This window comes from Elgaria multicarinata, chromosome 8 (assembly GCF_023053635.1).
Source record: "Elgaria multicarinata webbii isolate HBS135686 ecotype San Diego chromosome 8, rElgMul1.1.pri, whole genome shotgun sequence".
Lineage (NCBI taxonomy): Eukaryota > Metazoa > Chordata > Lepidosauria > Squamata > Anguidae > Elgaria > Elgaria multicarinata.
The window spans coordinates 51556621-51579709 of record NC_086178.1 but is presented as its reverse complement, the minus strand read 5'-3'; the positions used below and the strand labels follow the sequence as shown (position 1 = coordinate 51579709).

General features: G+C 40.9%; 1 protein-coding gene across 3 annotated transcripts; it reads left to right on the top strand.

The window, feature by feature from the left end:
* The first annotated feature begins 11 nt into the window (after nucleotides 1–11).
* Nucleotides 12–22865, top strand: SENP2 (SUMO specific peptidase 2). 3 transcript variants are annotated; one of them, XM_063132331.1, is made up of 17 exons: nucleotides 12–179; nucleotides 2809–2864; nucleotides 4682–4791; nucleotides 7277–7352; nucleotides 8247–8328; nucleotides 9277–9433; nucleotides 11277–11380; nucleotides 12041–12123; nucleotides 13168–13213; nucleotides 14596–14656; nucleotides 16846–17010; nucleotides 17355–17486; nucleotides 18553–18756; nucleotides 18866–18945; nucleotides 19862–19946; nucleotides 21198–21293; nucleotides 21696–22865. In XM_063132331.1, exons 1-17 carry the CDS (start codon nucleotides 13–15, stop codon nucleotides 21756–21758), a joined length of 1767 nt encoding a protein of 588 aa, XP_062988401.1. In that variant the 5' UTR covers nucleotide 12; the 3' UTR covers nucleotides 21759–22865. The 3 variants fall into 3 exon arrangements, with proteins under 3 accessions (XP_062988401.1, XP_062988402.1, XP_062988403.1); XM_063132332.1 differs by lacking the exon at nucleotides 17355–17486; XM_063132333.1 differs by lacking the exons at nucleotides 12–179; nucleotides 2809–2864; nucleotides 4682–4791 and adding an exon at nucleotides 6719–6943 and having other exon boundaries at nucleotides 6974–7352.
* The last annotated feature ends 224 nt before the right edge of the window (nucleotides 22866–23089 follow it).

Here is a 23089-nt window from a genome sequence, read left to right as displayed (position 1 = left end):
TCGTCAATAGCGATGCATCTGTCGCTGATAGATGACGCACTTCCGACCCGGCCGCTGAGGCCCAGGCCTATGTACCAATGGCTGCCCGAGGCGCTGCGCTCTTGGCTGTTCCCACCTCCCTCATGCCGCCGGGATGTGGAGCCGTCGTTCTCTCGGCCGCGGAAAAGACGGCATCGCAGGTGAGAAGCCAGGAAAGCGGGGAGGGTATGGGCGTCTGGTTCGTACCCCGAGCCTCAGGCTAGGCCTGCTGTGGCGGCCGCCTTTCTCCGGCTTCTTTCGGAGAGGAATTGGCTGCCTTCGCCGCCGCCGCCGGGAGAGCGGAGCACTGCCCTCTTCGTTGTCAGACGGGCAGAGCTGGAAGGGCTCCTGCCCTAAGGCAGGCTCCGTCATCCCGGGAGGAGGGCGGGAAGTGTTTGTGCCTAACCCAGCGCCTCACGCCGGAGCCGAGTGTAGCTGAGCTGCTGCGGAGAGCTGAACGTAGTGAACGACGCCCACCAGTTGGGGTCTCAGCTCTGCGGGACCCCAACGCTTTCGCCACGAGGCCGCCTTTTTCTGTGCGACACTCGGCGTCTCTGGAGTTCTCAGGCGGACAGGTTGGGGGGACAGCGGGGGAAGGGAAGAGACAGCAACGCGCTCGTCTGGGAGCGGGTGCTCGGCGCATGCATCCACCTTTGCCCAAAGGGAGCTGAACTCCTTCTCCCAAGAAGAAGGCTAGCCACTTCTTCCCCTTGGTGGGAGTGACGGCAGAGAGCGTAAAAACAGCCTGCCTGAGCACCTCTCACTAGAGCTGTATGCAGGGCAGGGCAGCTTAGTTGCTTTTTGAAAAATCTCTCTCTCCATTCTCAGTTTGGGTGAGGCTATATGTTTATATAGCTTTTGTGCTAGCAACATCATGTTGCCAAGTCATTTTCTGTTTCTCTGGTCTTCCGTGTATCACAACTGGACAACTCCCGAGTGATTGCAACTTGGTGCCTGTGGGTGTTGCATTTTGTTGTGGGTTAAATAACCCATGGCGAGCCACAACATGTTAGCTGAATACAATAATGGAGTCAGCAAATACCATCCTGAGAAGTTTGCTGTAAATAAGACAAGTTTAGCATAACACTATCACTTGGCTGGAGGATAGGGGATAGTGGAGAGTTTATGGCCTAATCTACACCAAGCAGGATACTGCAGTATATAAAAGGTAGGAGCCATACTGCTGCTTTATAACAGTATTGAAGTTCACTGACAACTGTTGGGGCCCATTGACACATACCATATACCACTTTCATGTTGCAATATCCTGCTTGGTGTAGATTAGGCCTAAGAAAGCTGCCCATGGGTTATTCTAGGGTTATCTGGCTATTAAAAATGGTGGCCATTGTGTGTCTTGGAGCCTTGTGGGTTAATTAAGCCATGGTGGCTTATCATGAATTGGCCCACTGTCTCTGGGGCATGGACAATGAGGAGTTTAAAAGGGCTCTTTATTTTGCCACTTCCTAAATCAAGCCACAAATTTCCTTTCTACCAGCATGGGCTGTTTTCTTTTTATGCTACTCTGCCCCTTCCCCCAATAAGTTCTCATAAGAACTGTGCTGAATCAGACCAAAGTCCATCTAGTTCAGCGTTCTGTTCACATAGCGGCCAACCAGCTGCCCACAGCAAACCCACAAGCAGGACATGAGTGCATCAGCACCCTCCTGTCCATGTTCCTCAGCAAGTGCTGTGTATAGGCATACTGCCTCTGATACTGGAGGTAGCATATAGCCATTAGGACGAATAGCCATCAATAGTCTCCACCTCCATGTATTTATCTAATCCCCTTTTAAAGCCATCCACATTGGTGGCCATTTCTGTGTCTTGTGGAAGTGAAATCCATTGTTTAACTATGCAATGACTGCGTTGGCATGATCGGGAAAGGAAAATGAGCCATTGTAGGTTTTTTTTTCACCCTGTGCATGAATTACCAGAATTACCTTTGCTGGGTGCAGTTTATTGTGTCATCTGAACCTAGTGAGGGTGTGCAGTGAGTGGGTTTACAAACCACCCAGAACCCATGGCTTGTTCTAGGGTTGTGAGGTGGTTTTCCTTTTTCACAGCAGCTGTATGCTGGGTCGACACTTTCATTGTCCTGTCTACCACAACCCCAAGACCTTTCTTAGTCACTGTTCTCTCAGATTCTCTTCACATATATATCAAGTTGGTTTTTTTACCCCCAACGTGCATCACTTTACACTTGCTGACATTGAACTGCATTTGCCATTTTGATGCGCATTCCCTCAGTTTAGAGAGATCTTTGGCTGGATGAGTAGCTGCCACTCCTTGAAAATGTGGTGGATCCTAACACCTCTCTGCACCATTTGCATCTTTTTATTAGGGGTACTTAGAAGTCATTCATACTGCGTACATATGCTTGCTAATAGCAGTTGACATCTGTTTTTAATAGGGGAGGAAAGGAGATATGGATTATGGGTAGACTTCAGTATGCCATAATTGCTGTTAGGCATGCTGTTAGAAATGTAGCTATGATTATTTGTTACGGCTCGACTACAATGTATGTTTAGTTATTTTTCCACAGCGTACTAATGATATGGGAATGTCACAGATCATACAGTATCACACTTATTTATGTATAGTTCTGTCATAGGGAAAACTTTCTAGTTTGTAAATATGTGCACTAACTATTTGATGATAAAGTGATGGTTGCTGTAGCTAAGAAGATGGTGCTCTTGTAAACAGGTACTTCAAGTTTGGGAAGAGTATCCTCTCCTTTCATTATGTCAAATTCTTTGTTTCTTAATCAGGTTTATCCTTTTGTCTTCACAGTACTCAGTCACATATAGAAGACCCTGGTCAGGAGCAAGCAAAAAGGCAAAAACTTGGTAATGCCTGTTCAGTCTTGGTTTGGGGATAGCTGGCTATATGTCTTGAAATAAAGCTTTGTTTTTTAGATCTGTCTGTCATCACTGCAATATCACTACATTGATCTTCAAAAGCATCTCTTCTACTGCTTGCCCACAGAAATTTCACATGTTTCTCAATGGTGGTTAGCCATAAGTCATACATTAGCATCTAATGCCTACCAATAATGGTAGGCTTTATTTCAGGTAAAACAACAACACAATTATGGAAACGTGGGAGGCCAGTCCCTGTAAATTCACTTAGACCAGAAAATGAGGCAAATGTATTCAAATATTTCTATAAACGTAATGCAGGGAGATTTTTGTTTTATCAAACCTGTGGGAGGGGGGGCTCCATATCCTTGGTCTAGAAAAGCAAGGATATAAACAGTAACTTTAATTAGATAACAGACAGAACAATATAGAACAGTACAAAAGAGTAAGGTACCTATCCAGAATGGAAGGGTTGGGTTGGAATGTCTCTCTGCTCATACCCAGAAAGAAGGTTCACCACGTAAGACAAAATCCCCTATCCACAGAAAGGGAGCATAGGGATATCCTGGAAAAGGGACAACAAAAACTGTAGTCCTAGAAATGCAACCCAGTTTTGAAACTCTGCAAGATTCTATTGGTCCAAAACTTTTGAAGGACTGTGACAAGAAGCCACTTTGTCCAATATTTAGTTTTGTAGTAAATTTATGAAGATTTTCCCAGTTTGTTCTCCCATAGAAGAAATTTATAGTACAGCAATCTCAGGCCGTTTCTACACCTGCCTTTTTTCCAGGGATCGTCCCGGGATCATCCCTGTGCATGCAAATGACACACAGGGGATCCCAGGAGCATGCAGGGACGATCTCTCCGTTTTCCTGTGATAATCCTTAGGTGTAGAAAGGGCCCTAGATAACTGCTGTGGCACTAGAACCTCTACAGAACAGCTAGTAATTGACAATGTTCTCTGGTACCTCTTGGTCCTACATTCTGCCATCCTTCAGTGTTAGTATGTGTGCAGAGTGCCTTGGTGTCTTTTTCATTCATTCATTTATTTATACATGCATTTATATTTTAATTTCTTACGGTTTTTTCTCAACCAGTACAAATGGGAAGGGAGGGGATTAAAATGCAGAGTATAACAATGAGTAAGTAACAAACAATAATGCTATTACAATAATAATATATATGCTAAACAAAAACAATTATTGATTAAACCCAATTCTGGGAGAGGAGGGCTCTCTAAGGATACCTGCCAGTATGTGCAGTCTAGATACATAGATAATATGTTTGGGAGCTATTGGCCTGGTTCAGACAAAACGCTAAACCATGCTGCTTAACCACAAAATGGTTAAGGGAATGCATTATTCCCTTAACTATTTTGTGGTTAAGCAGCATGGTTTAGCGTGTTGTCTGAACCAGGCCATTGTCTATAGTATATTGCATGCTCAAATGTAGACAGAGCATTAAAGTCCTCTGTCTATTGCACTCCTGCCAAAGTAGATCTATCCTTTCAGTGTTGGGGCTCTTTTCACTACCATATGCGTTTCCAGGGTCCATTTTCATTGTCCATCAGAGAAAACTGATAATATAGGGATGTAATTCAAAATTACTTGAATGTCAGTAAATTTCTGGGTTGTTTCTAGCACAAAACAGATATGCAAAATGACCTTGGCCCAGAAGGGAGCCACCACAAAAATATAGTGCTGTTTTGTATCGCATGAGATTCAGGATATGGGTCATCTTTTAGTCTGACTGTCAGATTTCCCAGCCAAATGAAATGTTATCTTAATATGTTTACTTTTTCCTAGGTATTTTTGGTACGTTGACTTGGGGGATTGCCAGTCTAATTAAACTGCCATCCCAGTTGACAGCTAAATATCTTCAGGCTGGAAAGCAGCATGCAGAGGCAACAGATAAGGTTTGTTTGCATTTGTGAAGAGATCATCTTCAAGTCAAATTATCTCCATGGGACTGCTGTTCTGTTTTCTCTGGAATGGCAACGCCATTAAATACACTTGAGTAGAGAGGATTCTTAAGGGTAGGCTTTCCTCTTGCGCCTTACCTCACAGGTCCCTTTCCCTAGACAGTTGTCCTCTCCTCTCTTTTCTCTCTCTTTGTCTCTCTAACCCAACCCACCCTATTCCATTCCCACAAAGAAGAAGTAGACTCAAGCTAAGGAGGAACTCTTCTTACAGGTCCTTAAGAGAGAGAATAGGTAAATAGAGGGCTACGAGAAGCGCTTAGGCAGTAGTGGACAGGGAGAAAAGAAGCATTAATTTTTTACTGTTAAGGAGGGAGGCCAGTTTCCTGCCCCCATATGTAGTGCAAGGCTGTCTGTAATCTTTTAAGTGGTAGCTGAGTGTTGTGCTGGTGTATGCTCTGAGGTAAAGCAGCTTTGTTATCCTTCAGGAGAGCTTGCAACTAAAAGGGCCTGTGGGAAAAAAGTACTTCATTCTTCGCTCTGTTAATGTATATTGAACTTGTATATCCTTGAACTTGTCGGGACACAGGTTGTGCTTGTGATGAAGTTATATTAGTTCTTGCTTTGATTAAAGTGTTCTACTCTCTAGGGAGTTCTTTCAGGCATGGATGAAAGCTAACTCTGGAGATCTGATCCTTATGGTGTAATTAACACATAAGGATTAAGAGACAAAATAACAAAACTTCCCAAGTTTTGCACTCCTTGCGTTCTTGAAAAGTTTTGGTGTGAGTGAATATAAATGCTGCTAATAAACTCCAAATTGTGTAGTATATGCCTGTTACTGTGCTTTTTAAAATGGTATATCTACTCCGAGATCAGTGTGTTGCTGTAGCTGGTTGTGAAAGTCAATAAAAACTAGCCCATCCTATTAAGTAAAACTTGTTGATAGGTTCTCATGACACTCCAATCAATGATGCTTCTCATCATGTTTGGGAAAAACAACCCACCCTGAGAAGCTGCAGTCTGCAGAATGGGTTACTTTACCCATGATGGGTTGGTGTGTTGGTCTGCCAGCCCATTGTGGGTAAAGCACATTGAGCAGTGAGACGCTTGGCAAGAGCGGCAGAAACCCCTGCTGCGTTTGCCCAGCAGGGGCACAATTGCCATTCACAGTCATGGCCAAACTGCTGCCCGCGTGGTGGAGGAATGAAGAAGAGTCTTAAACAGAGTCTTGGAACTCTCTTCCTGGGGAAGCTAGACTGGCTACCTCCTTGATGGGCTTTTGGAAGCAGGCTAAAACTTGTTTGTTCCAGCAGGCCTTTGGAGAGTAATTTGGTCCTCCATCTAGGTTAATGACTTATAATTTTGTTGTGTATTTTAAATGTTTATTTATTATTATTATTTTACATTTTTTCCTAGGTTTTACAAAGTATGTTTTAAACTTTGTAAGACCGTTTTGAGGCTCAGTATTGGGCAAAAGGCGGGATACAAATTAATAATAATAATAATAATAATAATAATACCTGCGAGTTCCCCATTCATGCTGGGGTGGACCAGCACATTACAGTTGGGCTCATCCTGCTCCCTCCTTTCCTTTCCTTTATTTGTTTTAATTATTATTTCTTCATTTTCATGTGCAAGATCAGAACAAGGATTTTTTTTGTGTGTGCCCTGTTTTCATTGAAGAAGCGGGGATGCCTGGCATGGGGAGGGTGTTGGATGCAGGTACCTTCTTCCACCCCTATCTGTGCCTGGCCAACATGCAGGAGTGCAAGCTGGTATCCTTTGGTTTTCCATAGGTGTGCTGTAGCAAACTAATGGGGGGAAAATCAAAAGAACTCTATTTGCACATATTTACCAGATATGGAATAGTGGGACATGTTTTCTGGTCCCATTCTTGCACAAAAAAAGGGGACCTACCTTGATCACAATCAGAGCCAGTAAGGAGGACTTGATGGCAGAGAAGACAGGTCTGCTGCCAAGTCTCCTGGGATGCAGGGTGGAGGACTGAGAGGGTGGGGGAGTGGGATGATCAGGTAAACAACCTATCCACGGTGGGTTGTTTGCATGATTGTGTGGTGGGTGTGCTAACCACCCGGGGGAGATGTTTGCAAAACAATCCTCCCTGTGTGGCTAGTCACTCACCATGGTTTAAAATAACATTTGAACAGGCCCATAGGCTTAAGCATCCTATTCCAAGTTTAATAGACATCTCTCTCTCCAGTTGCACCAACTTATTAATTAGAATCTTAAATCATATTTGTGTAATGATTTGGGGTTGTGCAGGCAGAGTGAAATTTTGTTCCCTAGTGGCATAAAATGGCAGAATATGTATTTGGCAGAGGATAAGGTGGGATCAAGTGAGTAGAAGGCAGTAATTCATGTAGCCTGTTAGTTCTAATCCAAAATATTGAAACGGGGGAATTAGAGGAACAATATGTTTTGTGCATTGCAAACAAAAATGCTTCCCCCCCTCCCCCAGATTTTTTCAAATACTTCTGGTACTTTGGCTGACAAACAGATGGAACCTACTTCTGGGATGCAGATGTTTGATTTGGGTAAGTGATACATACTATGACTTTATTACAAATTCAGTACTTCTAGCAAACTATCTCATTTCAGTTGGCTTTATTGTAGCAAAAGAGTAAAAATATTTGGTCTTACTATCTTTTTTGTTCTTTTCAAATAGTGGTTAAATCTTTATATGTAGTGTTCACAGTTATTTTTTCATTTGTCTTGCAGTACTCATAAAATGAACTTAAAAAATACTGGGTCAGATCCAGAGGAAGTTAGTCATGCCTTAGTCCCAATGAAACCAATGGGACTTAAGTTAGTCATGACTAACTTGTTCCATTGATTTCAATGGAAACAAAGTATGACTAACTTCCTTTGGATTCAACCCAGATTTTGTCTGCACAGATTTTTAAATATTTATATAGAGATATAAATACCCTGGCCTTCTAATGCAATCCTTAACACTGAGGGTGTCACTCCCTCAAATTGTTCTTCCATGCCCTAGTATGTTTCTGTTTTTGTATGTGTGTAAGTAGAACTTCTGGTGTGGAAAGGCACCAGAATGTTGTGGCTTTCCTTGCAAGCCAAATGCTGTCAGGGACAACTTGAGCCTTTTGCTTCATATAGCAGACTTCAGCCATTCCTTGCCAGTTACATTGGCTTGCAAAAATGAGATCTTATGGGAGGCTGGAGTCCTCTGTCTTATGAGCAGACTTGTTTAAGAGGCAAGCTAGTATGCCTGCCCATACTAGCTTAAAACAGCAGGTTGGACCATTGGCCTGCAGATGCATCTACTTGAGTAAGTAGATGCTTCTGGGAGCAAGCTTAGAGGAGTGTAATATTCTCCTTTATCCATAGAAGGAGGTCTGATAATCCTCTGGGATAAGCAAAACCATTATCTACAGTTATTTGTGATTGATCCTACTGTCTTTCCATAGATAAAAAGGCTCGTTGCATTACTGGCATACATCCAGATGTAGAGGTGATATCTGACTGTCACAGAGCTGTGACTTGTCTGAGGTAAAATCTTCTGCTTGTTCTTTGGTTTACCACCTTAAAGACAGAAATCTCAAATGACTGTCATTTATACCTTTCTAGGACATACCACTCCCATTTATAGCTTTTTTCAATCTGTTCTTATATGAATTAATTATTATTATGTACTACTTGTGATTGTAGTGCTACAGAAATGTGTTGCATGATTATTATTGTTTTGCATTGCAACTTAAGGAGAAAAAAACCACCTTAAATGAGCCATGTAAATAATTATTTGTTTGGTTAGTTGGAGAGCAGTCATACACTTCATGCTGCATTTCTGTGCCTACTGCAGTCTTGTTCTCTTGCAGTGTCAAAGGGCTGTTGTTTTAAAAAAATAGTAGGAGAGAGGAAAAGAGTTCATATAGCGTGCAATACCCATAGCTCTACTCAGTATTTAATAAAGATTGTAGGGGGGAATTGTGAGGACTCTGGATGGGATCCACTGTGAGTCTGGGAGAAGCACAGTGTTTTGAGAATCAAGATGAGGTTTCAGGACCCAAGGAGAAGAATTAATGCGCATTCCATAAACAAGCCACTCTAGAGGTTACTTGATGTGTTATACAGGGAACTCTTTTCTAAGCAGCCAGATTAAATGAGTAAATGCAAGGAACCTGTCTATAATTTTTACAGGGTCCAGCATCAGCTATAAATAACCTTAGGCTTAGTGTTATACAAATTTTGAAGAATCCAAATAATGGAAGTATGTGAGATCTGAGGGAAGCTGGAAGTGGTATGTTCTCTGATGTTGTCCCTTATGCATTTTGTATTGCTTGTATGGATAATCGTGCCTACAGTGATTGTAGAAAATTACAGTGTCTGCTTAAGAATCCTCAAATGTGTACACTTTTCAGGATAGTCTGTAGGTGTCAAATCAAGAACTTTTGGGTTTTAGTAATATGCTTAAATTATGTAATCCTTTCTTCTTACCAGGCATGACTGTACTATCAGAAAGAATAGCAAGAAAAGTCATAATCCTCTTCAAGAGGACTTGCAACCATGGGGACTTGGTACTCATAGGCATTTGTTTGAAGGTTCCACTCTAGATACTGGAAGGTATCTGAAGAAGCCTCACTATACTGTGGAAGAGGTGAGTTCACTGACGTGCAACACTTGCATTCCAACGTACCTTTATGAGTTGCCTTGTAGAATATTTAAAGAGGGTGCTTGATTCAATGATGATGGTTAATTTGTTGCAAGAAAACTTTGTCAGGATTCTTATTAAGGTTTGTGACCTCTATGGATTATGTAACACACTTTCTTCAGCATTAAAACTGAGAGCATATCCTTGGTATGTGTCCCATATTATAATTTTGATTCAATTTGAGTTCTTGGTGAACCAGTAGCAAGAGTTCTGTAAACAATTGGCAACATTTCCCAAACACAGGCAGTAGGAATGTTTTGTTTGATAGTTCCATGGAGCATTACTGTGTGTATGTGCAAGCCTTGCAGTTAGCCATTTACTGCAGTGAAGTAGCAGTCTTTCCGGGCAATTGGCTTTACTAATCAAATGTGCAGGTTGGTGGGCTAGCTGTTAATTTTACTTAATGAGCAAAATTATGTATGCTTAGTCTGAACCAAGCCTACTATTGGCAATTAAAGTGGTCACAAAATAATTGTAAGCGTACCAGTTTTCAGATTGCTGTCTGTTTAGGTGATGGAGACCTGACTTGGTGATTGTGTAGGAGTAAATCCATTTTATAGTGGCACAAAGACATGAATCTGATTTAAAAATTGATCTTTCTAATTGAAAATGGAGTTTCCTAGTTTGGAATTGCCTTTGGGATAGTTGTTCTATTAGCTGGAATCTAATCAACTAATATGTGTTAAATTCATACAGTGAGAATGCATAGTTGAGAGATGAGTTCATCGTAACACAGATGAGTTATGCTCTTGGGATTAAGTGATTTTGAGTGTGGATTTTTTGCTTAGGAGCATTAGCACCTTGCTGGATCAGATCAAGGTCCACCTAGTCTGGCATTCTTTGCAAGTACCCCAGAAAGCATTGATAGTTTATTAGTAATTGGCCAATGTACCATTATCTACCCTCTGCCCACCGCAACACACACACACACACACACTTTCTGTGCTAAGTTAACTGTCCTTTTCTAATTCTTCAATATAATCCTTTTCTACGATGTTCTTTTCCACCTTGTGAAAATACATTTCTGTTGTGTTTTGGCTAAGGGTGTTGGAGAGATCTGCAGTGGAACCAAGTGAGTTCAGATTTTTATGAATCCAACCTGTGGATTCCACAGTGCATTGGCTTTCCTTCTGTTAGGCGGATTCTGCAGAGCTGCGGATCAATTTTCTAACCTTCAGGAATTTTGATCAAATTTCATTGTAAATTTGCATTTCCCCCCATAGACGAGAGTGTGAAAATGCACATGGAGATTTGTGCAAATTCGGAAACTAAAAATAATCCAATTCTGTTGGTAGACGGATGGCGGAATGAAAGGAGCCTAACAATCCACGAAACACAATGGAACAGATTTTACATAATTCATATTGACTTAAATTATGTTCTCCAAAACATCTAGAACCCTCAATTTGAGCTAGTTGAGAGATCACAAGTGTTAGTTCCAGTATCTATGATCTGTGTTCCATTTCCCTATTATAGGATGGTTATACCTGAACTGGGACAACTAACTTGCAGACTGACCTATGCATATTTACACGGAAGTACAGCATGCTAGGTTTCAGTGGAATTTACCCCCAAGTAAGCGTAAATATGATTGTAGTCATAAGCCCTCTATAATCCAATTTCTTAATTGTGGATTGGGAACAGTAGCACTCCCCTGTATTAGAGAGTAATTCTAAGGTTGGCTTGAGCACATGCATATTATTAAGGGATACCATAGGAGTAAGTTTCAAATAGTATGAATTTCACTACTTTTAATGATACAATAACGTCATTCTTCTTTTCCCCTTAGGGAGTTCAGAGAGAGGAACGAGAGAAATACAAGCAGCTGCTAGAGCAAGAAAAAGAAAAGAGTCCTAAAAATCACTCCACTCCTACAATACCAAAGCACTTGGAGTAAGTTCTTATAAAGAATAAAGTTTAAAGAAAGGCCTGGAATGAATTAGCTTTAAACCAGGTTTTGACTTATGAATCCTGGCTTGTTTGCAAGCACTTAATCATGGTTTCTAATTTCCACATCATTGAAAGCCATGTCTAATTGCTGAATCCTGTCTTGTTGACCTGTTTATTCAAAGGGAGGAATAAAGCCAGGTTCATGCCACTTGTGTATTTTTGGCTTAGAGATACATGTCAGTTGGGGGAGTATCATTAATTCAAAGAACTAACAAGTGTTCACATTCATTTACAACTTCTGTTGCTTAGAGTTGTGCAGAGCTTTTGAGCCTCTAGAAGACGGAAATTGCATGCTGGAATTTCTGATTTCTACCAGCTGTAGTTGCTCCAGCCTCTTCCCAGTTAGGGCATTGGTGTGTGTTGTGTGTGTGTGTGTGTGTGTGTGTGTGTGTGTAATCTGTCTAGGTAGTATGTATTTATCCTTCTTTCAAATCCTTTTGCATTTATATCACTGTATTAATAGGTTATTTCATTTCAGTATTAAATATACAGTATCCATTCAATGCGACATATTGCTCTCTACCTGGAATTTGGGAATTGTGTTTTCCATAATGAAAATTTTACTTTATCCATGGTTTGTTCTTTTGAATGTGCTGAAACAAGTGTCCAAGGTTATGCCCATGGATCTTTAAGGACTGCTCACTATCTGGAAATAGATGTCCCTTCATTTGAGACACCAAGAAATGGTAAGTAGTAGTAATGCTTGCTTCATACATAGCTGTGAGATAAGTAATGATTTCTAAGGTCTTTTTTCACACTTTAAGGAAAATAGGGGCTGGTGCATACATCTCCACCGTGAACAGCATAATGCATAGAAGGGAGATACATAACTGTAAGCATGTGTTTACTGCATGTCTTTCCCAGTCTTTGCTCTTAAATGTATTCAGAAGCACATCTCTCCTTTTATTATAATCACTATGGAGATCTGAAGTGATTCTAAAAGCAAGAAGCTATATTAAACTATAATTAAAAAGTTGTATTGCTAGTACACTGCATCTCACATAATTATGTGGTGCAAACATAATTGTAAGGCAAATAGGTAGTAAATTCTTCACATTTGTGCATTATAGCAGCTATCAGCACTTCAATCTTGTTGAGGGAGATTCTGAAAACCTGGTTTCTCGATTAATAAAATAATGGCTGATGGGTCTTGTACTCCAGAATAATCTGGAGGACCAGACATTCCCCACCCCTGCCTTAGTCGGTGTACTCCAGTATATTAAGCTAACATAGCTAGCTAGATTAATCACCCAACCCAAATGAGCTGAATATCTCAATTAATGACATCATTCTATACCTATTTAGATGTTTTTTCTCCATATCAAGTTGGTGGCGCATCTTTCTTTGATATTTTAACTGCATTCATAATGTCATCAAGACATGTGAGAAGGTTGATTAACTTTCTCCTTTGAAGCTAATTATGCATTCCCATAGGAAAAGTTAGAGATGAAATATGTCTGGTTAAGGAAGACCATTGTGTAACTCATTCTCCTCACCTTTTATTGTTTTTAAATAATTTATGTCTGATCTACAAAGTTAAGATTGCTTCCTGTCCTGAGTCTTTTTGGCTTGCAGTAGCTGAGCTTTCTGAACAAATTATTAAGAGATGAATTTACTTGTAAAATTAACTTGTGAAATTGTTATGGCAGCCAACATTTTTTAAGATGTCACTAGCTAATTATGTTAAGGCAATTCATTAAGTTAACTGTGCTAATTCCCTACTTTTTAAGGTGTCAGAAACTTTGGTCCCCTGTGCTCTAGAAGAGATTTAAACAGGTAGGTGAAAACCTTTGTGTAGCTGACTTGCAGTTTGGGGCTTTTGGGTAGGCTGATTGAGCATTGATACTAGAGCACAAGAATTTTAGTACCGTGTGTGTCAGGTTTTGCTTTTACACTTTTCTCAGAAAGGGTACCTAATGGCATCAAGTTCCATGAGGGGGAAAGCCAGAGTATTGATACCCAGGTGGATTTAGAGATAACAAGCAATAAAATAATATGTGAGTTGTTGCTAGCAATCACTCTATATGTCTGTTATTTCTCTTCCACTCTCTGCCATAAACATTGTGGTCCATAAGTAGGAAAAGGGAAACTTGTTTGTTAGTAAAGCAAGATTGGAAGTGGGCAGTGATACTACTTGTCTCTTCATAGGCTTTTAAAGATACTGCATCATAATAACTGCTGTTACTGTTTTGTAGAGAGAAACTAGATCAAAAAGATAGTTAGTGAGTACTGTTGTGTTTTTATATTTTGAAAATATGCTAGGTATATTTCTCATTCATCTTTTGCTTCAGTTATTCTGTTTGAGAGTTTTTTCAGTCAAGTATTATTTATTTATTTATTACATTTATATACCGCCTCTTAACTGAAGCTCTCTAGGTGGTTTACAAAGGTTAAAAACAGTGAACATTAAAAACAAGTATACAAAAATTTAAAACCATTAATAGCATAAAAACAGCAATAGTCGTTTAAAACAACTATTCTGGGCTCAGTTAAAAACTCAGCATATGTTGTTAACTGCCTGGGAGAAGAAAAAAGTCTTGACCTGGCACTGAAAAGATAACAATGTTGGCTCCAGGTCAGCCTCATCGGGGAGAACATTCCATATTTGGGGGGCCACCACTGAAAAGGCCCTCTCCCTTGTTGCCATCCTCTGAGCTTCCCTTGGAGTAGGCACTTGGAGGAGGACATTAGATGTTGAGCGCAGTGTACGGGTAGGTTCATGTCAGGAGAGGCGTTCTGTCAGGTATTGTGGTCCCAAGCTGTGTAAGGCTTTATAGGTTAAAACCAGCACCTTGAATGTGCATACCAACGATATTTATGGGTTTAACTGTTAAGTCAGATTTCTTTCCTTATCCTAAATACTTTTTACTTGACAATGCTTATGTAGTGCTTCACTGTGCAGCTTTTGTTTGTGGATAAATGAGCCATTGTATATATGCCTTTGTATTCTGTATATTATCTGGTAGTTTGCCTTTACTTTCATTTTTCCCTTCCCTCACAAATATTGTTGCTACTGCTGTTTGTAGGAATATGAGAACATTGACTTTAGCAGGAATAAAACACCAGTGAGATTCCTTCCTCAAGGAAAAAGTTCTCCCCACTTTGCCTTGACAACATCCTCACCTCTTTCTCACCATATTTATCTTTGCTTATCTCAGGCCAATGACAGTAGCAGAAAGATCTTCAGAATCCAAAAGGCTAGGAGTACAGAAAAAAGAGGTGAGTCTACTTAGAAAAGTGTGTGCTCTGACAGTGAAGCTTTTATCCTTCCTGAATAACTGCTTTGACTGTGATGAATATTTTATTTAGAACCTGCCTTTTGGGGGCTAAAACTGGCTTCTAAAGCAGCTTGCAACAATAAATTGCATCACAAAAAGACAATATAAAATGCTAGGGGTACATCAGAGCAGGGACTATAGAGAGAGGAGGGGGGATGCTTGTAAGACACAAATCCCACTTTGGGTTATTTTGTTCCTTGAATTTTATGATGCTCTTGCTATAGCTTGTTTTGCTGGCTTTATGGCTATTTGTGCATTGTTAAATTACAGTCAAGAGGCAGGCACTGTTAGTGGTGTTAGTGGGCTTGTCTTTGATGTCCTCATGCGCATCCTCCAAGGAGGGCTAGCTCCAAGTTTGAGGAAACCCTTTGCAAAGTGCCATATGGTGGGCCCTGTCAAATTTAACTGGTAGTGATTTTCCCATAATACTCCAGAGTGATCCTATGTCAAGGGCATTTTGAGAATAGGACTGGTGCCTGCCAAGTCCATCCATCCATGCTGATCTGAAGCTGGGGTGGGGGGAAATCTAGGGTGACCTAGAGCAAGGGTCAGCAGTGGAGCCCAAGGGTGCCATGTGCTAATGTTAGTCCTGCCTCTGACTATTGGTAGCTACTTACTGCTGGGGAGTAGGGTAGCCCTGTGTGAAAAGAACTGCTTCCCATCTAGAAGTACAACCCAATGACTATACTGGATATTGCAGATTACCTTCCTTGGGAAAGGATCTGGTAGTTGTTACTTGACTGTTTATTGGATGTGCTAATGTGCTAAGCCCAGTTTCGTGTGTTTGGAACTTAAGTAATGCTGTAATGAAAAGAGACCACTTGACTTGAATTTGGCCTTCAGGAATACTGTTTGGAATAGCAGCAGTCATTGACTGGGTTCAGTTATCATGGGGGGGGGGGGAAAGTAATTTCCCTAATCATCTGTGATGCAGCACAGGTTAATGCGTTGTCTGAACCCAGTGAGGTGCATGGCGGGGGTAGCTCCTAACACCCCTCCCCCACAACCCATGGCTTGTTGTATGGGTTGTGGGGGGTTAGAAGTCCCCCTGCCCCGCTGCACATCTCACCGGGTTTGGATGACATGCTAACCCATGCCACATAAATCGTGGTTGCATGACTGGCATATCTGGGCAGGGAAAAGAAGCCATGGTGGTTTCTTTTCCCCCTTTGATTGTCTGAATGTGGCCATTGTGTTCATCACAGGATTGTGCTTCCAGTGCAGCCATTATATTGCTTCCTTTTGAAGGTTAGAGGGTATCTGGGTGGGAGTGACAGGGAGACAGTTTCATTGATCCTACCAACTTGAGGTCATTATTCCATTCCTCTTCCCTGTCATACTATTTTTTGTATTGAAGAAAAAAATAATTAACCTAGCTTGGATGGTACTGTCTCACAAAAGCAAGTACCAGTCAGTCACTTTACAAAAACTGAGAATGGCAACTAACAGCAAACTAGATGAGTATAGTGTCCATGCTGGTCTTCTCACGAGGCAGGAAAAACACTCTATGGGAAGACCAATATGGACTCTATACCCATCTAGTTTGCTGTTAGTTGACTTTCTCAGCTGCTTCAGTCATTTTTCAGCACTGATTTCTCCTACCTTATGAATTTTTAAAGCTGCTTTGAGTAGAAGCTGATGCCTTGCTTACTTCCAAAATAGAAATGGACAAGTGAGGACATACATCAAAATATTGCACTCAATCTGCTGCTCCTACCAAGGATGCTCCAGCCAACCTGGAAGAGGAGCCTTGTGGAATTATTCATTGCTTGTGGGGAGGGGAGGTTTGCAGGATAAAGGGCAGTAAATGGGGAGAGACTGTAGTTCAGTGGTAGAGCATATGCTTTGATGGCAGAAGGTACCAAGTTCAATCCATGGCATTCTCCAGTTTAAAGGATTTCAAGTAGAAAGTGATGTGGGAGACCTTGGAATGTTACTGCTCAAATAGTATGACATGGACTGTGGCTGACTCTGTTTTGCTGCCAGATCGATAGGCAAAGAATCACCTACTTTGGTATTAGATGGAATGAGAATGATGGCACTGGGATTTTCCAACTCTGGGGTATCTTGGATGTTCCTTTCCCATGAACCCAGGCTTTTATTTCACAGTGGTACATTTTCTTTTATCAGAGTATAACGCAGTCCTTGGCAAATGACCTATCGGCAGAAGTGTCACTTAGGTTAAACCTGAGTCAGGAAGGATCTTCGTTCAGAAGGCGCTCTCTAGTTAAGACAGAAGAACAGAAATGTCTGAGCTTGGACAAGGCTTCAGAGTGTCTTCCTGACCTTACAGAGGTACCATTTTTGTGATAGGGTTGCTTGAGATAGGCTGCAAATCTGATGGGAAGTTTTGGTCAGAAAAAAAATGCCACCGGTCTCTTCTATCCTCAGTACTTTGTTAATGGGGAATACCTTATTTTTAAAAACGGGCTTTTCAGGTTAAATTGTAACCAATCTGCCACATTCAGTATGCAACATGTCACAAACAAGAGGTTTTGGTTTGTCTGATGACCTGAATGTTTTGAACATCATAGAGATGTTGTAACTTTCCACACGCACATCCCCCCCAAACATATGGAAGTATAGTTCTGCTTGGTACTGTCTGCTTATGAAGCTCACAGTATGAAACTTCCTCCTAGGAGATGGAGAGAGAGATAGCAAATGTGCTGAGCTATGGCCAAGATGATGAAATTTTGACTAATGCCTTCAAGCTGAACATTACGCGTGGAGACATTCAGACTCTAAGAAACCAGCAGTGGCTCAATGATGTGGTAAGAGAAGTTCTCAGTACTAGCTAAAATTTTGTTCGCTTTTTATTATGGAAATAGCTCTTAGGTCCTATAGGCTGGTCTTGAATTGGGCTTCCGAGTTAGAAGCTGAGCTGGATTATTTGTTTAATTCATGGATTGATTTATATCCCTTATGTAAAAATTATCTCTTTAAGTGGACTAACCACCATTGCTCCTCTGGAGGGGACTCTGATTGCTTTTTGTACTTACCTCCTTCCCACAATGAGGGAAGGATGTGGGGCACGCAAAGGAGATGTGGCTGAGTCCCCTTCTCTTCTCCAAAGGAGTGGTGGAGGGAACTCAGCCAGCTTCCTACAATCCGCCTCGTTCCTGCACTGATGGAAGGAGGAGGAGTGCACAAAGGAGAAGCAGCACATGCACCCGGACTCAGCTGACTTCGCCCAACCCCCACCTGCTTTCTGCAATGGGAGAAGGAAGCAAGGTGGCTGAAGCAGAGTGAGATTGCCCTGCACCCCCAACTTTGCCTTTTATTAGAGATTGCAGCAGGGGTTCCATTGCTGTCACACCCCAGCAGGTGAATCCCAGTTGTTGCCTCTAATTGGAGATAGCAGCATGCATGCTCTCTGAGGTGAGTTCTCCAGGGTGCAGGGCTGAAAGACTAAGCCCTGCTCCCTGGAGGAGCTCTCTGAGGCTCTCCAGGCTGCACTGGACTGTTCTTGAGTTAACTTCGGGTTGCCCACAAACAACCACAAGTACTTGGGTTCAGGTGTCATGGAAACAACCTACGTATGCTGCATACATAGGTTGTTGCTGGAAACTTGGAATGTGCCCTTGCAATTCATGGGTTAATTAACCTATGAATTGTCATTACATTTGAACAGGGCCAATGACAAAGCATTGTATCTCTGAAGAAGCAGGTGAGTTTAGTAGTGTTCTACATGGGGTGAAGGTCATAGTAGCTCTTGAACTTGCTTTAAATTCTACAATCCAGCAATTTAGTCAATTAACGTTGAGACATTTCTCTTATCCTTACCAGGTAGGCAATTAATCTGTATTTTCCCCCTTTTGATTTCTTCTGGTATTATAGGTTATTAACTTCTATATGAATCTTCTGGTGGAGAGAAATAAAAGGCCAGGATTTCCAGTTCTTTATGCTTTCAGTACTTTCTTCTACCCCAAGCTAAATTCTGTAGGCTATGATTCAGTAAGAAGATGGACCAAAGAAGTGGATTTGTTCCAACATGATATGATCTTGGTGCCTATTCATATCAGGGTACATTGGGCATTAGTGGTGAGTACATGTTGCCTTCCCCCAGTATTTTTTTTTTAAAGAAGGGTAAAGGAATGTAATGTGGTTGTGGACACTGAGTGTCCAATTAACATCTTTCTTTTGGTGATAGGTTATAGACATGAGGAGAGAGACCATCAAATATTATGACTCAATGGGACAAAATGGCCACAGGATCTGTATAAGATTGCTGTAAGTAGGCGTTTACTGATGGCAGTTTACATGAGGTGTGTGTTTTATAGTAAGTAGATTCTAATATCTGTATAAAACTTGCAATTAGAGCTTCAGAGCTGTCTTTGGTTGCCAGCAAATGACCAAACATTAGCCAACTCTTAAAATGATTATTGGTATAACTTCAGATTAGAGCAGCTGTAGTTGTTGGTACAAATGTGACTTCTGTACATATTAATATGAGACTGCATTCACTACTTCTTAAATATTGTACTTTAATAATCATTCAATTTAAATTAATCATCAAATGAAAGTGTGCATTTTATTATTGGCCTGGTTTGCATGTAACACTGACTCATGGTTTATTTCCCTCCTCCTTTGCCCACCCCCTCCCTGTATCCCAACTACCTAACATTGCAGTAGTGGCATGTAAAGAGGCTGGTGATTTTTTTACCAATCTTGCCCGCTACCTTTGTAGCCTGGCGAAACAACTCATGAGCAGCCCACAATTCTGAGTTTGCCTGTAATGACAACCCATGGTTTAAACCGACAGTTCATAACCCAGCAATAAACCATAGGTTCTATTTGTGGGTTGTTCATGGGTAATAACCCTTAGTTAAACCATAGTTACAGATTCACAAGTAACGACAAACCATGATACAACAAATCTTGGATAATTAAATCATGCTTTGTTATGTGTGGACTGGGTCAGTGCGTCTCCAGTCACATGCTATAATAATTGGAATGAAAGCTCTGTCAGTAATGGCAACCCCCACAAATCATTTTGGGGTGTGTAAATCAGACCAGGATAATATTTTTCTCTTCTGCTTGGTATTAAAAGTATGTTTGGCATGCAAAGTTTTGCTGACTCTGCATAGTTATAAACTCTGCATTTTGGAGAATATTGACCAATGTATTGTATGGTTTTATTAAACAGGCAATATCTGCAGGAGGAAAGCAAATCCAAGAGAAACCTGGACATTAATGTTTCATCATGGACACTTTACAGTGTGAAACCACATGTGTGTGTGATCAGCTTCCGGGTTTTACAGTTTCACTGCCTCTCAGCACATTTTTCATAAAGTGTCAATTTGGAAATAATAACCTCATTTTAATAACCCATTGTTTATTAATCTAGGAACAAGTGATGGGCCCTCATCCATCCCATCTTCACTCACCCACCGACTTCAGTGCTTCAGTTGTGTTTTCTTTAAATTACAGTTTCCTGTTTCATCTAATATGGGAGCTATGTCACAAACTTTGAAGGACCAAAGTTGGTGTGTGAGGATAAGTTGCTGGGCAAGATGGATTGTGTGAACCTGGCTTAATAAACAATCGTTTTTATATCTGAATGGGCCTAAAGTATAAACTTTCCAAGCATTAAACAATGCTTAAGTACTTCTGTAAGTACTGAAGAGATATTAGAATCTCTTTAGCATATACTTACATTACTTTTATTTAAAGTAAAATGTTACCTTGAATAAATCAATATGGCAAAGGGTCTGGATTTCAAGCCCTGTAGATTCCTTGGAATGTCTGTCTTCTAGAATTTCCCTACATTGAACTAAGTACTATAACACAAGACTTCTATAAAGCAAACATATTAAAATAGGAGAGGAATGGGAAATCTAGTAATCACTTCCAGCCCTTTGTTGGATTAATCATCAGTTATAGACTGGCCTTATTAGAGCCTCTTTAAATTTCATAAACCACAAAGGCACAATAAACTTCAAAGACTAGCAAATGTATTCTGTCATAGGTTTTTGTGGATGCTGCTCACGTCATCAGTTGCATGAAGTGTTAACTTCAATGTGAACTTGCTGATGATAAATGGAGATTCAACTCTGTGGTTTGCACAAGGACAAAGGTTTTTCATTTTATCACAGTACATACGTGAATATGCTCACCAATGCAATGATGCCTGTGATAGCATCCAATAATGTGTTTGCGAATGGCAACTGTTAAGATAATTAGTCTATACTGTTTGCATTTCAGTTCCCTATGACCATGTGGTTTACACTCCCCCCCCCATCCCCTATCATATGTGTATTACTTCATGCATATATGATGAAGTGGACAGATTCATAGAAAAACATTGTTTGTCTTTACTCTTTAAGGTGTCACAGGACTGTTTGATCTTGCAGCAACAAACTAGCATGGCCAATCTTCTGGAAATCCTTAAATTTCAGTAACTTGTGGTTTCAAATAAAGCAAAAACAAACTAATGGATATTTCTTTGCGTCTCTCTGTTCCCTTCCTCCCCTCAATCTTAGGAAATTCCACAACAGTTGAATGGCAGTGACTGTGGAATGTTTACTTGTAAATATGCAGAATTTATCTCCAGGGATAAACCCATTGAATTTACACAGGTGAGTGACACTTCAGGAAAATCCCTTCCTTTCCTTCTTTGTCTACCATGAGACAGGGTTTCATTCATAGCTATTGCTGTAGTAGACCTTGTCTGTGACCTACGTCTCCAATATTTTCATGGGGAGGTGGGTGCTTATTTCATGGTGCCCCATTTCCATAAGCATGCATCTGGGGGCTTGTTTGCCTTTGCTTGGAATTGTTTCCAAAATTCTTACCCACGACATACAAGCTGATAACAAAATTATTGCAAAGAAGTTCATCTTTGGATGTGAGAGAACAGCAGTGGCACTAAACACTAAAATAGTTGGCAGAGGTCCATGCACACATTAACTCCTGCACAAAGGGGAATTTTGCCTAAATTAATACATTGAGTGTTTCAAAGCATTTTTCTTTTTTTGCAGCGTCATATGCCTTACTACCGCAAAAGAATGGTCTGGGAGATACTTCATCAGCAGCTGCTTTGACACCAGGCTTATGGCATAGGTGCACTTGCACAATATCTTCACTGGATGACAAAGAAGTTGTGTGTAAACTGTCTAGTACCTGTATCTCTCTGAAGGCTAAGTAACCTCTTGTCTCATCCCCATTTCCGGGATGGAGAATATGCCTGTTGAAGAGCAAGTATTTGATCCTGAAACTCTCCCTTCAAAGGGATAAAACATGAGTTAAGAAAGGAATTCATTAGAGAAAGCTTCTGGTACCATGTTAGCGAAAGGCTGTCAAAGAAAAGTGGTCTTCTTTTGAATATTAGATGAACAAGGAGTGACCTCAGTGACATGAAGAAAGTATGTATCCCCATCTTTACAAGGGCTATGCATTACTTATGGCAGGGGTAGGCAACCTAATGCCCTCTAGATGTTTTGAACCACAAGTCCCATCAGTCTGAGCCAGCATGGCTAATGGTTGGGGAATATAGGAGTTGTAGTCCAAAACAGCTGGCGAGCACCCAGTTGCCTACCCCTGATCTATGGTTTGAAGGCATTGGGTTGGATTCAGACTTAAGTCATGCTTTCAGTAAACTCTGTGAAATCATGACTAAGTTGTCCTGTAGCTTTTAATGAGTCGAGTCTAGCAGGAATAGGTCTGGATTGAATTCGTTTGCTCCAGTAGGGGAACATGCTACAGGCTCCTATGCCAGTTCCCATCTTCATTTCTGGGTTTATCTAATCATGCATTGCTAGGGCATCTGCTCTAGGCAGTGCTTTGTTAGACCCCAGAATAGAGGAGGGAATTGGTGTGCAAGGTCAGAGAAGGGAGTATGTTAATCCATGGCATGTTTCTGATCCTCCAACCCAAGACGTTCTCTGTTGGAAAGTGGAAAGCTCCCCCCCCTCCCTAAAACTGGATTTATAGCGATTTGGAAAGATGCTTCCTTTGGATTTGTAACAAATCCATTGTAAAATCCTTTAACGGGGATTAGTCTTTATTTAACAGAATTATAATTTTGTATGAGACTATTTATTTGCATTCTTGTATTTAAATGCACATGTGTTTGAATGCGGAGATACTTCCATTGACTGAAAAAAAGGAAATATTTTTTTGTCTAATAAACGTGGTTTAAATTAATGTGACTTGAACAGTTACCTCAGTTTTGGAAGTTTGAAGTGGTAAAGCAAACGTTAGAGGAATATAAAAACCAGTGCATAAACTTAACTATTTTCTCTCAGTTATGGCATTATGTGACCACATCCACATTTCTGGGTGAGGGGTAGCAGCTGCAGTTACCTTCCGCTTCGCAATGTTTGCGTGTTTCTATTAAGATGAAGGAACCATTGCATTTTAGTAGCGAATACAG